A 16,957-nucleotide genomic window follows, 5' to 3' on the forward strand; every position below is an offset into this window, starting at 1 on the left:
AAACAAAGACAATAGGTAACCCGGATGCTCTGGTACCAATACGCTAAGCAAGCAGTAATTCAGGAATCATCATATAACAAATACCATGCAACACCTGAGAATGACCTATGTTCGTATCAAAAAATAAAGTTCGGGGGTCCTCTCAAGGACCTAAAAGTAAAGAATATATATATATATATATATATATATATATATATATATATATATATATATATATATATATATATAATAAAAAGGAAAAAAGAAGAGGGAGGAGGGAACTATCCTATAAGCCTCCTGATGTACAAAAGGGCTTTACCCCCACCCAGAGGATAGAAAGCTATACCTTCAAGAAAAAGAAAAAAAGAATCATGAAGAAGAAAGTAAGCCCCGCCCCCGGGGAATCCAAGGCCAGCACAGGTGGGCTTGCCAGACTTTCCTATAGGTCCAAAAAGCGGAAGTCGAGCTCGCCGCTGGAAACTGGTCCAACCAGGGTTGCCAAATCTTAAATGTGAAATGTTTCCCTAGTGTCCGCGAGTATCACTATAAGATTCTCGTTCATCAACGTACCATGCACCCGTTGCTTCACCTCCTCAAAAGAGAGGAGAGGTGTTCCCACACCTTCGCAGTGGTTTGTTTAGTAGCCATAAAAATGTGTGCTGGCAAGACACGTTCTCATTTCATTAACTTCAAGATAGGCTTATGAAGTAGAGCTTCCCACTGGTCCTTACGTATATTAGAATGAAAGAGCGTATTGACCAAAGCATACACCTGAATCCACAGCCTTTTAGCTTAGAGGCATATCCACCATATGTGCTTCATATCGCCCAGAACAGCCCCAAAAACACAACGCTGGGTACGTAGGAAGGTATTTTGCAATTCTCACTGGGGTGCAATACCATTTAGGCATAACTTTGAACAAATTCTCTAGGGCTATGACGTTATAGGAAGAATGAAAAAGGGCCTCTCACATCTTGGGTCAGTCCTCAGGGGGTTAAAGGGCACCAAAATCTGCCTCCCACTGTGTGCAGTAGGAGTGTTAGAGGCTCCCAAGACAGAAGAATAAAGTAACAAAACTAGGCCTTGAGTAGTCGGATGAGTACAGCATCTGGTTTCGAATGCAGTCGAAGGTCAGGAACTATCATCATATCTAACCAGGAAGTCTAGGAAATGGCGAATTTGGATATAGCGGCATCTCTCTCGGTCAGGAGCCTCATAAGTCTCTTGAAGCTGCTGACAGGTGTATACACCTCTAGTCCTGAGAAAAGAGTGGACAGTTGTCAGGCCTTTAGAGTGCCACCACTGAAAACTATGGAGGTCATCCAACCTTAGAGGAAACCATGGGCAGTTGAAGACTTCCAGAAGAGGTAAGTGAGGTGAAAGTAACCCTGTGGAAACATGTCCCATATTGCGAATGAATGAGACAAAATGGGGTTTAAAGGCTTAGGACGAAACTGAGCTGGCAGCCATAAAAGTGACGATAGCATAGCATGACCAAGACATAAAGAGAAAAAAAGGGTAGAAATACAGGCATTTACATGATCATCACTAGAGTTTATTAGGGGTAGCATGTGGGTTGAAGAGATCCAAGGTCTCCAAGTCTTGTTGAATTGTTTAACATTTCTCTAAGCTCATATGTTAGGTTATAATGGGGTAAATTAGTGTTAGTTAAGGAAAGCCATTCGGCATAGGAAGGAGCTATAGTCTGTTTCCACCTAAGGTGCATACGTTTCTTAGAAAGAAAGAGTCTGAGAAGTTTCTTAGTGGGCGTACACTGATCTTTCAATAAACCAAGCAGACATTGTAGAATTATATATATTTATTGAGGACTGCTGACAGACATTCCATAAATACAGTATACACACACCAAAAATTACAAATTCAGCCACAGGACCACATTGTGCGGAAGTAATCTGCTATAGTTCCACAGCTTTGAAGCATAGGGCAGTAGGCTTGAGGTTGAGTTTATACAGCCCTACTGGTATCTAGTAGACTTTATGGAACAGACTGAGTTGCATTACTCTTATCAAAATCACATACAGATCTTCAAATTCTTTATAATTACACTGATCGTCAGGTGGGAATATGGTTTCCCAGCTCTGGAGGGTGATTTAGTAGCCTGACCTGTCAAACATGAGGCTTTCATATGACAGTTGTACCAACATGAAGAACTAAGACTGCATCTCAAAATAACGATCCAGCAAATTATTACCTGGTTGTACCCTGCGTGTCGCTCCTCCAAGCTCTCTCTCTGCTGACTCAGCAGTGACAGCTCTTGTGTCAGTTCCTCCAGGGTAGTCAGGAAGCTTTGTGTCTGAGAAAGAAACACAGCTCATATCACCTACCTGGAAATTCACTATACAAGGAAGAGAATATACATTGTTGTGTGGCAGCATGGCGTAGACAGACAGATCGGCCTAAAACATAAATTACATAGATAGGGGTCTGCTTGGTGAAGCAAAAACCATTTGCAGAGCACTGTAACCCATATCAACCAATCAGTTTTATTGTTCTGCCAGCGGTCAGCGTAAATGGCTGCTAAAGAGCAGGTTATGGATATTGGTGTGTATATAGTACCTCTTCGTGCAGCTGTGGTTGAGATCCTCTGTTTCCCGATTTGCTACTTTGTCTTTCTAAAAAGGCATCAAAGTCTGCAGGAAAAAAAAATCAAAACTGGATACAAGATCTGGACCGGAATGTACAACCCCAATTCCAAAAACGTTGGGATGCTGTGTAAAATCTACATAAACACAGAATGCAATGATTTGCAAATCTCATAAATCCACATTCTATCCACAATAGAAAATAGAAAGCATATCAAACGTTTAAACTGAGTAAATGCACCATATTAAGAAAAAATAAGGTAGTTTTAAAATTGATGGCAGTAACACATCTCAAAAAAAGTTGGGACAGGGCAACAAAAAGATGGCGAAGTAACTGGTACTAACAAACAAGAGCTGGAAGAACATTTTGCAACTAATTAAGTTAATTGGCAACAGGTCAGTAACACGATTGGGTATAAAAAAGCTTCTTAGAGAGTCGGAGTGTCTCAGAAGTAAAGATGGGCAGAGGTTCACCAATCTGTGAAAAGATGCATCTAAAAATTGTTGAATTGCAGAATAAATGTTCCTCAACTTAAAATTGCAAAGACTTTAAATATATCATCATCTAGTTCATAACATTGTTAAAAGATTCTGAGAATCTGGAGAAATCTCTGTGCACAAGGGACAGGGCCTAAATGCAATATTGGAAGCCCATGATCTTCAGGCCCTCAGACAGCGCTGCATTAAAAAAAGACATGATTCGTGTAAAGTGATTTCAAAGGCAGAAGTTTTCAGAACTTTTCTGACCTTAATGCATTAAATGCATTAACCACTTGAGCCCCGGACCATTATGCTGCCTAAGGACCAGAGGTCTTTTTCCAATTTGGCACTGCGTCGCTTTAACTGCTAATTGCGCGGTTATGCAATGCTGTACCCAAACGAAATTTGCGTCCTTTTCTTCCCACAAATAGAGCTTTCTTTTGATGGTATTTGATCACTTCTGCAGTTTTTATTTTTTGCGCTATAAACGGAAAAAGACCGAAAATTTTGAAAAAAAATGATATTTTCTACTTTTTGTTATAAAAAAAATCCAATAAACTCAATTTTAGTCATACATTTAGGCCAAAATGTATTCGGCCACATGTCTTTGGTAAAAAAAATGTCAATAGGCGTATATTTATTGGTTTGCGCAAAAGTTATAGCGTCTACAAACTAGGGTACATTTTCTGGAATTTACACAGCTTTTAGTTTATGACTGCCTATGTCATTTCTTGAGGTGCTAAAATGGCAGGGCAGTACAAACCCCCCCCAAATGACCCCATTTTGGAAAGTAGACACCCCAAGGAAATTGCTGATAGGCATGTTGAACCCATTGAATATTTATTTTTTTTGTCCCAAGTGATTGAATAATGACAAAAAAAAAAAAAAAATATTTACAAAAAGTTGTCACTAAATGATATATTGCTCACACAGGCCATGGGCCTATGTGGAATTGCACCCCAAAATACATTTAGCTGCTTCTCCTGAGTACGGGGATACCACATGTGTGGGACTTTTTGGGAGCCTAGCCGCGTATGGGACCCCGAAAACCAATCACCGCCTTCAGGATTTCTAAGGGTGTAACTTTTTGATTTCACTCTTCACTGCCTATCACAGTTTCGGAGGCCATGGAATGCCCAGGTGGCACAACCTCCCCCCAAATGACCCCATTTTGGAAAGTAGACACCCCAAGCTATTTGCTGAGAGGCATATTGAGTCCATGGAATATTTTATATTTTGACACAAGTTGCGGGAAAGTGACACTTTTTTTTTTTTTTTTTTTTTTTTTGCACAAAGTTGTCACTAAATGATATATTGCTCACACAGGCCATGGGCCTATGTGGAATTGCACCCCAAAATACATTTAGCTGCTTCTCCTGAGTATAGGGATACCACATGTGTGGGACTTTTTGGGAGCCTAGCCGCGTACGGGGCCCCGAAAACCAATCACCGCCTTCAGCGTTTTTAAGGGCGTGAATTTTTGATTTTACTCTTCACTGCCTAACACCGTTTCGGAGGCCATGGAATGCCCAGGTGGCACAAAACCCCCCCAAATGACCCCATTTTGGAAAGTAGACACCCCAAGCTATTTGCTGAGAGGCATGGTGAGTATTTTGCAGCTCTCATTTGTTTTTGAAAATGAAGAAAGACAAGAAAAAACTTTTTTTTTTTTTCTTTTTTCAAATTTCAAAACTTTGTGACAAAAAGTGAGGTCTGCAAAATACTCACTATACCTCTCAGCAAATAGCTTGGGGTGTCTACTTTCCAAAATGGGGTCATTTGGGGGGGTTTTGTGCCACCTGGGCATTCCATGGCCTCCGAAACTGTGATAGGCAGTGAAGAGTGAAATCAAAAATTCACGCCCCTTAGAAAGCCTGAAGGCGGTGCTTGGTTTTCGGGGTCCCATACACGGCTAGGCTCCCAAAAAGTCTCACACATATGGTATCCCCGTACTCAGGAGAAGCAGCAGAATGTATTTTGGGGTGTAATTTCACATATTCCCATGGCATGTTTGAGCAATATATCATTTAGTGACAACTTTGTGCAAAAAAAAAAAAAAAAAAAAAAAAATTTGGCTCTTTCCCGCAACTTGTGTCGCAATATAAAATATTCCATGGACTCGACATGCCTCTCAGCAAATAGCTTGGGGTGTCTACTTTCCAAAATGGGGTCATTTGGGGGGGTTTTGAACTGTCCTGGCATTTTATGCACAACATTTAGAAGCTTATGTCACACATCACCCACTCTTCTAACCACTTGAAGACAAAGCCCTTTCTGACACTTATTTTTTACATGAAAAAGTTTTTTTTTTTTGCAAGAAAATTACTTTGAACCCCCAAACATTATATATTTTTTTAAAGCAAATGCCCTACAGATTAAAATGGTGGGTGTTTCATTTTTTTTTTTCACACAGTATTTGCGCAGCGATTTTTCAAACGCATTTTTTGGGGAAAAAACACACTTTTTTAAATTTTAATGCACTAAAACACACTATATTGCCCAAATGTTTGATGAAATAAAAAAGATGATCTTAGACCGAGTACATGGATACCAAACATGACATGCTTTACAATTGCGCACAAACGTGCAGTGGCAACAAAATATATACATTTTTAAAAGCCTTTAAAAGCCTTTACAGGTTACCACTTTAGATCTACAGAGGAGGTCTACTGCAAAAATTACTGCCCTCGATCTGACCTTCGCGGCGATACCTCACATGCATGGTGCAATTGCTGTTTACGTTTGACGACAGACCGCCGCTTGCGTTCGCCTTAGCGCAAGAGCAGGGGGCGACAGGGGTGCTTTTTTTTTTTTTTTTCTTTATTATTTTTTTGCTTTTTTATCTTATTTTTAAACTGTTCCTTTCATTTTTTTTTTTTTTAAATCATTTTTATTGTTATCTCGGGGAATGTAAATATCCCCTATGATAGCAATAGGTAGTGACAGGTACTCTTTTTTGAAAAAATTGGGGTCTATTAGACCCTAGATCTCTCCTCTGCCCTCAAAGCATCTGACCACACCAAGATCGGTGTGATAAAATGCTTCCCCAATTTCCCAATGGCGCTATTTACATCCGGCGAAATCTAAGTCATAAAATGCTCGTAGCTTCCGGTTTCTTAGGCCATAGAGATGTTTGGAGCCACTCTTGTCTCTGATCAGCTCTATGGTCAGCTGGCTGAATCACCGGCTGCATTCTCAGGTTCCCTGTTGAGACAGGAGAGCCAGAGAAAAACACGGAAGACGGTGGGGGGGGGGGGGCATTCCCTCCCACGGCTTGTAAAGGCAGTCTAGAGGCTAATTAGCCGCTAGGATTGCTTTTACATGAAAGCCGACCGCTGGCTGAAAAGAATGATACCAAGATGATACCTAAACCTGCAGGCATCATTCTGGTATAACCACTCAAAGTTGTGAATGGCGTACCTGAAGACAAAAAAATGGTTAACAATAAAGCACAGTAAACAATAAAGTATAAATAATTACATACCTGAAAAACAAACATGATAAAACATAATAACAATAACAATAACAATAACAATAAAACACTGCAGAATAGAATACAGTAAAAAAAGAGCAGAACAATAGAGAGAGAGAATAGAGAGAGAGAACAATAAAACGACAACTATTTTTTTTTATTTTATATATATTTTTTTTTTTTTTACACTTTTTTTGTAACTAACTTTTATAACTGTAACCGGTTCCAGGTTCGGGTCTCTCAAAATGCGATGGCATCTTGGGAGACCCTGTGAAAGTGTGCCTAGTCTGTGCAATGCTGTACCCTACGCTAATACTCAACTAGTGTATGGTAGCGTTCAAAACATTCACCAATGCAAAGACCAGGATTGTCAGGACAGGAGGGACAATAATAGCGGGTGTCACGCCTATATCCGCGTTTGCTGCAGACACAACATCTTTTTGGGGGGGGTTCGTTGGGTAGGGGTACTCGGGAGCACATAAAAATGCCTCTCATGCAGCCGACTGCATTTCGTTGGGGGATGTGAATGGGGGAAGTACGGGCGCTGCAGAAGTGGTGGGTTCCCAATTAGGATTGGCGAATGCAGCAGGAAGGGCACTATGGGCACGACGGGCCTGTGTTTGTCTTTTTGGTGGCAGCGGGACACTACTTGTGCTTGCCACCTCACCAGCTTGAACTGCACTTATGGGACTCGCCACGTCACCAAGTGTTACTGCAGTGCTGGTTTGACTACGACCGGGGTGTACTAGGCCGCTGGTGCTTGCCAGTTCAATAAAAAGCTTCCAAAAAAACTGTTAGCAATCGCAGGGATCAGGCCTGACTCTGCGAACGCTGCAGTTATGCGTTTAGTGTTTTGTAAGTGACAGTGATCGATCGATACTGCACTTGGGTGGGCTGGACTGGGCCGGGCGGAGGGGCAAAACGCAGGTGCTAGCAGGTATCTGGGTTGATCCCGCTAACACTGCGTTTTTGGGAACCCTAAACTGCTGGGGACGCTAGTATAGATCTGATCTGATCGGATCAGATATTGATCCGTTCAGATACTATACCACTAAAGGAGGCGTATGCTGCGTGCGTGGGTGTTAGTGGTACTGGCGCTAACCTGACGCTGCCTGGGGCCGGTGCTTGCTAGTTCACCAAAATGCTACCAAAAAAACTGTTAGCGATCGCAGGGATCAGGCCTGACTCTGCGAACGCTGCAGTTATGCGTTTAGTGCCTTGTAAGTGTCAGTGATCGATCGATACTGCACTTGGGTGGGCTGGGCTGGGCCGGGCGGAGGGGCACAACGCAGGTGCTAGCAGGTATCTGGGCTGATCCCGCTAACACTGCGTTTTTGGGAACCCTAAACTGCTGGGGACGCTAGTATAGATCTGATCGGATCAGATATTGATCCGATCAGATACTATACCACTAAGGGAGGTGTACGGTGCGTGCGTGGGTGTTAGCGGTACTGGCGCTAACCTGACGCTGCCTGGTGCTTGCTTGCCAGTTCACCAAAATGCTACCAAAAAAACTGTTAGCGATCGCAGGGATCAGGCCTGACTCTGCGAACGCTGCAGTTATGCGTTTAGTGTTTTGTAAGTGACAGTGATCGATCGATACTGCACTTGGGTGGGCTGGGCGGAGGGGCAAAACGCAGGTGCTAGCGGGTATCTGGGCTGATCCCGCTAACACTGTCTTTTTGGGAACCCTAAACTGCTGGGGACGCTAGTATAGATCTGATCAGATCAGATATTGATCCGATCAGATACTATACCACTAAGGGAGGCGCATGCTGCGTGCGTGGGTGTTAGCGGTACTGGCGCTAATCTGACGCTGCCTGGGGCGACGCATATCACCGCTGGGCGATCAGGGGGCTAAACCTTTATTCGGTAATAAACGGCGGGTGCCCTGACACTATAAAAAATAAACGAACTAACCTGCGTCACCCGTAACGGTTATACGGTGATCAGTGGTGAAAGGGTTAACTAGGGGGCAATCAAGGGGTTAAAACATTTATTAGGTAGTATATGGGGGTCCCTGTCACTATAAAACGCTGACAGCGAACCTAAATATTTACCTCACTAACTAGCGTCACCAGCGACACTAATACAGCGATCAGAAAAATGATCGCTTAGCAACACTGGTGACAGGGGGTGATCAAGGGGTTAAAACTTTATTAGGGGGGGTTAGGGGGGTACCCTAGACCTAAAGGGGGGTAATACTCACTGTCCCAACACTGTAACTGTCACAAACTGACACTATGCAGTAATCAGAAAAAAAAAAAAAAAAAAAAAAAAAAAAACCTGCTGGTGTCAGTTTGTGACAGGGGGGGGGGTGATTGGGGGGGGATCGGGGGGCGATCGGGGGGGGGATCGGGGTGTTTTGTATGCCTGGCATGTTCTACTGTGTGTGTAGTGTGTTGTGCACTCACATTGATGTCTTCTCCCCTCGGCGCTGGAACGGAAACTACCGAGCCGAGGGGAGATGACATCATTTCCTTTGCTGCTGTTTAGCATACAGCAGCAAAGGAGTGTTCCCATTGGCCGGCGGCGATCGCGAGGGGGGGGGCCACGAACGGATGGCCTCCCCCTCATCTCGGATCGCCGGGGAACAGAACGGGACCGCTTCGGGCACCGGGGGGGGGTCCGATCGGACCCCCCACCCGCGAGAGGCAAATCACGTACATGTACGTGATTTTGCCTGCCCGTGCCGCCTTGCCGACGTAAATCGGCGTTAGGCGGTCCTTAAGTGGTTAAGGTAAATAAAAACTTCTTTGTGCAGCTCCCCCTTTCCATCCCCACCCTCATACTTACTTCTCCCTTCTCACAGGGAAGATTGATAGCAGCCATTGGCTCCTGCTGCTGTCAAATACTGTGATGAGGAAGCAGGCGGTAGGGCAGAGCTTCTCTGTCTATGTCTATGGACACAGGCAGAACAGCTCTGGATCAAGCCCGCAGGTGTGCCACAATAGGAAGCGGCTCCCTATGATGGCACACTAAGAAGAGGAAGAGCCAGGAGCGTCGGCGGAGGACCCTAGAAGCGGAGGATCGGGATGCTCTGTGCAAAGGTTTAAATAAAGAATGAAAGGCTAGTGGTCTCTGAAAGAAATCAGAATCAACACACCCCGTATCGGGTAGATAGAAGACCCCCATATAATGATTGGACACCACAAAATGGATGGAAGAACAGGAGACCACCATATGAACACAAAGAAAACAGGGGACCACCGTATGAACCATATGGGCAACGTGGAAGATGTCCAGTCCATGAATATGGACATGGAGAAAGAAGAAGTCCACCACAGAGAACCCATCGTCCTTATGAACGTAGTCCAATACCGACATACAACTACTATGCCCCCTTGAGAAATCAACACGAAGAAGAGAGATATGACAGACATCAAACACAACATTCTGATTCAGACTATAAATAGGTCTTTTTTTAGACAGAGGCAGGAAAAATTACCCATCGAGGAACATAGACGAAACAAGGGGTACGAGAAGAAGCCCAGAAAGAAGAGAGGATGTAGATCAGGGAAGAGACAACAAAAGAAAAAGAGAATAAAAGGAGAGGGCAGCTTTAATCTAGGAGATTGGGGTACTGGACAAAGGGTTGAAATATGCACCCACAAAGAATTTAGACAAATTTCAAACCTATATAGGTATTCAAAAATATATCAGAAAGCTAAACATCAAGAAATATATTGCAGGCAATCCGATTAAATCCAGACCGCCAAAATGAGGAAATTTTACATAGCACACTGAGAAACAAATCTATTTTTAACCCCCCTGTTAAAGATAATAAACATATTGAGGTTTTTAAAAAAGTGGTTTTACAGGAATTAAAAGACTTGAAGATTAAAGCGGAGTTCCACACAAAAATGGAACTTCTGCTTTTCGGAACCCTCCCCCCCTCCGGTGTCACATTTGGCACCTTTCAGGGGGGAGGGGGGTGCAGATACCTGTCTAAGACAGGTATTTGCACCCACTTCCGGCATAGACTCCCATGGGAGTCTATGCCTCTTCCTGTCCCTCCGCGCTGTCTCGTGGGAAACACACAGCTCCCAGGAGATAGCGGGGACCAGTTACGATGCGCATCGCGACTCGCGCATGCGCAGTAGGGAACCGGGAAGTGAAGCTGCAACGCTTCACTTCCTGATTCCCTCACCTAGGATGGCGGCGGCTGCTGCCGAGAACCGAGCGGGTTCTCGGCGTCGCCTGCCGACATCGCTGGACCCTGGGACAGGTAAGTGGCCATGTATTAAAAGTCAGCAGCTGCAGTGTTTGTAGCTGCTGGCTTTTAATATTTTTTTTTTTAGGTTGATGTAGGTGGACCCCCGCTTTAAGAAAAAGGAAGAACCAAGTTATATAAAATGTGGCATTCGGAAACTCACAAAGAGGAAAGACCTGGTCATTCGCCCAGCAGATAAGGGAGGATGGATCATGATCCTTTCAAAAGAGCGGTATAATGAAAGTATGAACAAACTATTGGAAGATGAAAGTACATACAGCCGACTACTGAGCAATCCCATGTTCAAGTGCAGGAAAGCACTTAAACACGTAGTCCTTATGGGTCTAAAAAAAAATATACTTAACAAAAAAGAAGCCAGATTTCTAATACCAGACTCCTGACACACACCATTTATATATTCATTGCCGAAGATACACAAAGATAAAGAAAATCCACCTCCTAGGCCAATAGTGAACGGAATAGATTCACTTACAACCAGAATGGGCCAATATATTGACAATTATTTGCAACCAGCCATACAAAACACCAGAGCCTATCTAAGGAACACCAAACATATGTTGCAGACCATAGAAAGCGTATCCAAAGAAGAAGGTCTCTGAATTATGGCTATGGCTGACGTATCATCACTATACACCATAATATTCCATCACTAAGCCTGTGAAGCTGTCAAATGGGGCCTAAGGGTACATACTACGTTACCTTGCGTTCAAAGGAAATAACTTATTAAATGTTTGGACTTCTACCTGAAGAATAGTTATTTCTGGTACAATCGGAACTATTATCATCAACAAACAGGAGTTGCCATGGGAGAAAAATTTGCTCCCAGCATGGCAGGCCTATTCATGGCCCAGTGGGAAGAGGAAAATGTCTTTAAGAATACACCTGGAGAACTAGCGATATACAAAAGATATATTGATGACATTTTTATCCTTTGGAAAGGAGATCGAAACCAGTTGGTTCCTTTCCTGGAAAATCTAAATAAAAACGATAGAAACACCAAATTGTCCTGGGATATTAGCGAGAAGAATATATTATTTCTCGACTTGCAAATTATACAAGAAGAACACAAATTAATGTCAAAAACGCATTTTAAAAACGTAGACAGAAACAGTTATCTCCCATTAGAAAGCTGTCACCATAGAAACTGTCTCTACAACATTCCTAAAGGCCAACTAATGCGCCTGAGGCGTAACTGTACCAACAAAAGTGACTTTCTGGCCCAAGCTGAAAATATGGGACATAGATTTATCAAGAAAGGCTATGATAACCAATTTGTAAAAAGAAAAATAACAGAAGTAGCCGAGATGAATCGCAATGAATTTATCAAAGACAGAAAGAAACAGGAGTTACCAACAGACAGTACCAATTACCCTTGATTACAATATACAATATATAAAAATAGAAAAAAATCATCAAGCGACACTGGCATATACTGTTGGCCGACAGACAGCTACAAGATGTGCTACCTACCAATCCCAGATTTGTATACAAAAAAGCACCAACCCTTCGAGATAAAGTTGTAAAAAGCGCACTAAACCCACCAACAAGAGGATTAACGTTTTTCATGGGAAAAGGTTTCTATCCCTGCAAACGGTGTTTTGCATGCACAAAAACTAAATGTCCAAATGAAAACAAACAGAGCTTTACATCCACAAGTACAGGGAATACCTATGAGGTCAAAGACTTTATATGTTGCAACATAGAAGGGGCTGTCTATGCCCTGGAATGTAGCTGTGGGTTGCAATCCATAGGACGTACCAAAAGACCCTTAAAAGTAAGTATCAAAGAACATGTCCAAAATATCCTTAAGACCCCTTTCACACTGGGGCGTCAGCGGTAAAGCTTTAGCGCCGCTTTGCCGGTGGTTCGGCAGCGGTGCTCATTCAGTTCAACTGGCAGGAGCGGTGAAGGAGCGCCACTGCTCCAAAGATGCTGCTTGCAGGACTTTTTTTAGCGTCCTGCCAGTGCACTGCTCCACTGTGAAAGCCCTCAGGCTTTCCAACTGGAGAGACAAGAGAGGCTCTTTACAGGCGTTAGGCAGGCGCTTTTTTTAGCGCTGTAGCGCCTGTGAAGCGCCTCAGTGTGAAAGAGGTCTAAAGGATACGATAAGCACAGTGTATGGAAACATTTCCTCTTATGCCACAACAAAGACCCCACTCATCTAAAATTCTGGGAAATAGAACCATACAACAAACACTGGCAGGGAAGTCATATAGTGAGGACTCTCAGCCAGTTAGAGTCAAAATAAATTTTTATATAAGTTTTTTTCTAACACCCTAGAGAATAAAATGGCGGTCATTGTAATACTTTCTGTCACACCATATTTGCGCAGCGGTCTTACAAGCGCATTTTTTTTGGAAAAAATACACTTTTTTGAATAAAAAAAGAAAACGGTAAAATTAGCACAATTTTTACTTATATTGTGAAATTTAATGTTACGCCAAGTAAATTGATACCCAACATGTCACGCTTCGAAATTGCGCCCGCTCGTGGAATGGCGACAAACTTTTACCCTTAAAAATCTCTATAGGTAGGTGACTAAAAAATTCTACAAGTTGCATGCTTTGAGTTACAGAGGAGGTCTAGGGCTAGAATTATTGCTCTCGCTCTACTGATCGCGGCGATACCTCACATGTGTAGTTTGCATACAGTTTTCATATGCGGGCACTACTCACGTATGCGTTCGCTTCTGCGAGCTCGGCGGGATGGGGCGCGTTTAAAAAATTTGGGTTTTTTTCTTATTTATTTTACCTTTTAATTTTTTATTTTTACACTCTTCTTTTAAAAAAAAATTGTGTCACTTTTATTCCTATTACAAGGAATGTAATCATCCCTTGTGATAGAAAAATGCATGACAGGACCTCTTAAATATGAGATCTGGGGTCAAAAAGACCTCAGATCTCATATTTACACTAAAATGCAATAAAAATAAAAATAAAAAAATGTTGTCATTAAAAAAAAAAAAAAAAAGGCCCTTTAAGAGCTATGGGCGGAAGTGACAGTTTGACGTCGCTTCTGCCCTGCAATGATATGGAGACGGGTGGGGGCCATCTTCCCCTCATTCGTCTCCATACCCAGCAAGGGAGTAGATCCGATCGCTTCTGCCACTGCCGACGGCTCTGGTAAGCGGCGGAGGGCACCGGAGCACGGCGGGAGGGGTGCAGAGACCATTATAATCGGAAAGTGGACCACTGGCCGAAGAAGAGGGTACTGGGGTTATGGCAGCTAGCTGCTGCCAAAACACTGATATTCCTCTTCAAAGTTAGGACGTATATCGGCATGCGGCGGTCCGTAAGTGGTTAAAGACATTTCTAGTGCCAGTCTTTGACCCCTTATGAAGTCACGTGACCGTGACGATTCGCGCTGGGACTTACCACAGTTATGGACTTGGGGGGGATTCTGCAGCAGTATACTAAGATTTGGACAGCACTAAAAGCAGAGCCCAATGCCTGAAAGTCACATTCCATATGCCTTTGGGGATACTCACAAAGTGAGTTTGGGTCACCCCAGAGGCTGTGCCAAGGCACTAGACTTAGAGAGCGCTGTGCAGCAAACTAACACAAGGGTCTGGAAACTGTCACAAGCAGAGTCCAGAACCTCACATTTCAGGATAGCCTCACAGTCTTTGGTCCAGTGAGCCTGTATACAGCCTCCAAAGCTATAGCTCAGGAAACACCAATCTGGATAGCTGAGAAAGCTAAGCTCAGCTGCATGCAAACGAACTCTTGATTAAAGTAGAAAGGATCTTAAGAAAAAAAAACAAACAAAAAGTAAAGAAAAGATGCCCATCATTCTAGGACACACTTGTAACAAAATGAAGCATGATGGAGGTATGCTGGTAGTATAGGAGTTTTATTAGACTGGCCTGCAGTTTTTTGTTTGTCAGTGTCCAATCCTCCTATACGCTGCAGTATAACCCATGGGTTAAAGACTTTCTGTGTCCCTCAATTAACAAGAAAGTGTCAGGAGCGTCTAGCGCTCCTACTCCTCATTCCAGAATCCTGGTTTTGGCTATGGCATTCTCCCTGTCTTTGTCCACCTGCAAGGTGATTGATGTGGTCAGTCTCTGGATGGAAACCAAACCTGTTACAAGCGAGCCAAGCCTTCAGTCTCGTGCTTGTAATAGAGAGTGATATGTGTGTAATTCCTGATCAGGCCCGTTGTCTGTCTGCCTTGCTCTGCTAGTTTGGATTTTCCTGTGTATGACCTTGGATGATATTGGACTATTCCAGGAACTCAGCCTGACTTTTACCTGGGCTGTCATAGAACCACTCTGCCTGTCTGCCAACCGCAAGTACCTGTTTGCTTTGCTCAGTTTGCGTCTGCCCTGGCATGGTAGCCAGGCACTATAGCATTGTGTAAGATCTGGGGGTCACTGAGTACCGGTAGGCCTGCTTGCCTTATGGGAAATGGCTGCTATAGGTGAAGAACACAGTAGCCAGCTATAGTGCCTGACCACCTGCATTAGGGTAGACGTGAGGAATTCAAATATGATACAGTTTCTACATGAGTAACATGACTTCTGTGTCTTGGCACCTCCATAGCTTATGGAATCAGATATACTGTACATATTTCACAGAAATAGCCACATCCTAGTCCTCATACCAGTTCCTGGGTCCCTAGGACAGACCAAGGCCCGTACCTGATCATCTGCCACGGGAAGCCAAGGGATCCAACAGTAAACCAGTGATAGTGGGAATGTATAAATGTAATGTCACACTGTATGGTTAGTAAGTTGGTCTCACCATCCATGACGGTATTCCGGACATGGAGAAGCTGCTGATACATGTGTCTGCTGGTCTGCAGATATGACGACACAAATGTCTGCAAAATTGTAAAAGGCTTATTAGACAAATATCAAGACATAAATCTACGGGTTAAGGGAGGGAGGATCTAAAATATTTAACAGACATAGTGATAATGTGTCAGAGCTATCACTAAGACCACAAAGACAAAGATCGCACTAACCGATGAGACCGCCGTCCGGTCTGCAGGAACCTTCCCTGGTGCTGATAAGATGTTCTGCTTCACCCGGGTCATTGGAGACTGGAAAGCTTAAAAACAGGACAATGTTTCTATTTCCAGTCTATCGGATCAGTATGAGGGTGAAGAAAATACATGAGGCTATATTACCAACCTGCAGACCTCTACACCCTTACCTTGTTGCAAGGCCTGGTAGGATGCAGTGTAGTCCTTCATCTCCTGTATGTGATCACGGCAAAAATCGAGCTGACGCTGAAGATCAGACAAGGACTGTCTGTGAGTCTGTCTCTCCATATCTAGCTGTCTGTTCAGAGCCTGGATTCCCAAATCCAATCTGCACACAAGGAGCAACTCTATAATGCCCATAAATAAGTACTATCTATACTAAACATGATCCCTCCATTACCTATGCTGAACTTGCCCTCATAATACCAATACTGAACATGACCCCCCCGATCAACTACACCAAATATGACCCCCCCCCCCCAAATAGCTATACTAAACAAGAACCCCATTAGCAATACTGAACGTGACCCCCATTACTTAAACAGGACACACCATTACCTAAACTCAACATGACCCCCATTACCAAACTCAGCATGACCCCCGTTACAATACTCAACATGATCCTGCATTACCAATACTCAACATGAATACCCCAATAACTATACCAACATGACGTTCCCCCGTAACCTAAACTTAGCATGACCCTCCCATTACCAATACTCAACATGACCCACCATTACAAATACTTTACATGACACACCTTCCTTCCCCCATAGTCTATACTGAACATGACCCCACAATTAGCAAAACTGAACATGAACCCTCATTACCTATTTTTAAAATGGCTTCCCATTTCCAATACCAAACATGACCCCCCATTACCAATACTGAATATGACCCCCATCCCCATTAGCTATACTGAACATGACTGCCCTTACCCATACTAAACTGAACCCCATTACCAATATTAAACATGACTCCCCCATTAGCAATACTGAACATGACTCCCATTACCAATACTGAAAATGGCTTCCCATTACCCATAATGAACGTGACCCCCTTATAAATATGGAACATGACACTCTATTACCTAAATTAAACCAGACCCCCTCCATTACCAATAATACACATGCCCCCCCATTAACAATACCAAACATGAACCTCACTACCAATACTGAACATGATCCCCCATTACCTACA

General features: G+C 43.3%; 1 protein-coding gene across 1 annotated transcript in view; it reads right to left on the minus strand.

Annotated features, from left to right (window-relative positions):
* The window catches only part of LOC141105726 (uncharacterized), a 178,739-nt gene that overhangs the window by 120,039 nt on the left and 41,743 nt on the right, over positions 1 to 16,957 (minus strand). The window contains exons 7-11 of the mRNA XM_073595788.1: positions 15,928 to 16,085; positions 15,737 to 15,822; positions 15,514 to 15,592; positions 2,557 to 2,630; positions 2,192 to 2,293 (exon numbers count right to left, since the gene is read on the minus strand). Of these exons, the coding sequence (XP_073451889.1) occupies positions 2,192 to 2,293; positions 2,557 to 2,630; positions 15,514 to 15,592; positions 15,737 to 15,822; positions 15,928 to 16,085 (499 nt within the window). The remainder of the gene's footprint in view (positions 1 to 2,191; positions 2,294 to 2,556; positions 2,631 to 15,513; positions 15,593 to 15,736; positions 15,823 to 15,927; positions 16,086 to 16,957) is intronic.

This window comes from Aquarana catesbeiana, linkage group LG08 (genome assembly GCF_042186555.1).
Source record: "Aquarana catesbeiana isolate 2022-GZ linkage group LG08, ASM4218655v1, whole genome shotgun sequence".
NCBI classification, from domain to species: domain Eukaryota; kingdom Metazoa; phylum Chordata; class Amphibia; order Anura; family Ranidae; genus Aquarana; species Aquarana catesbeiana.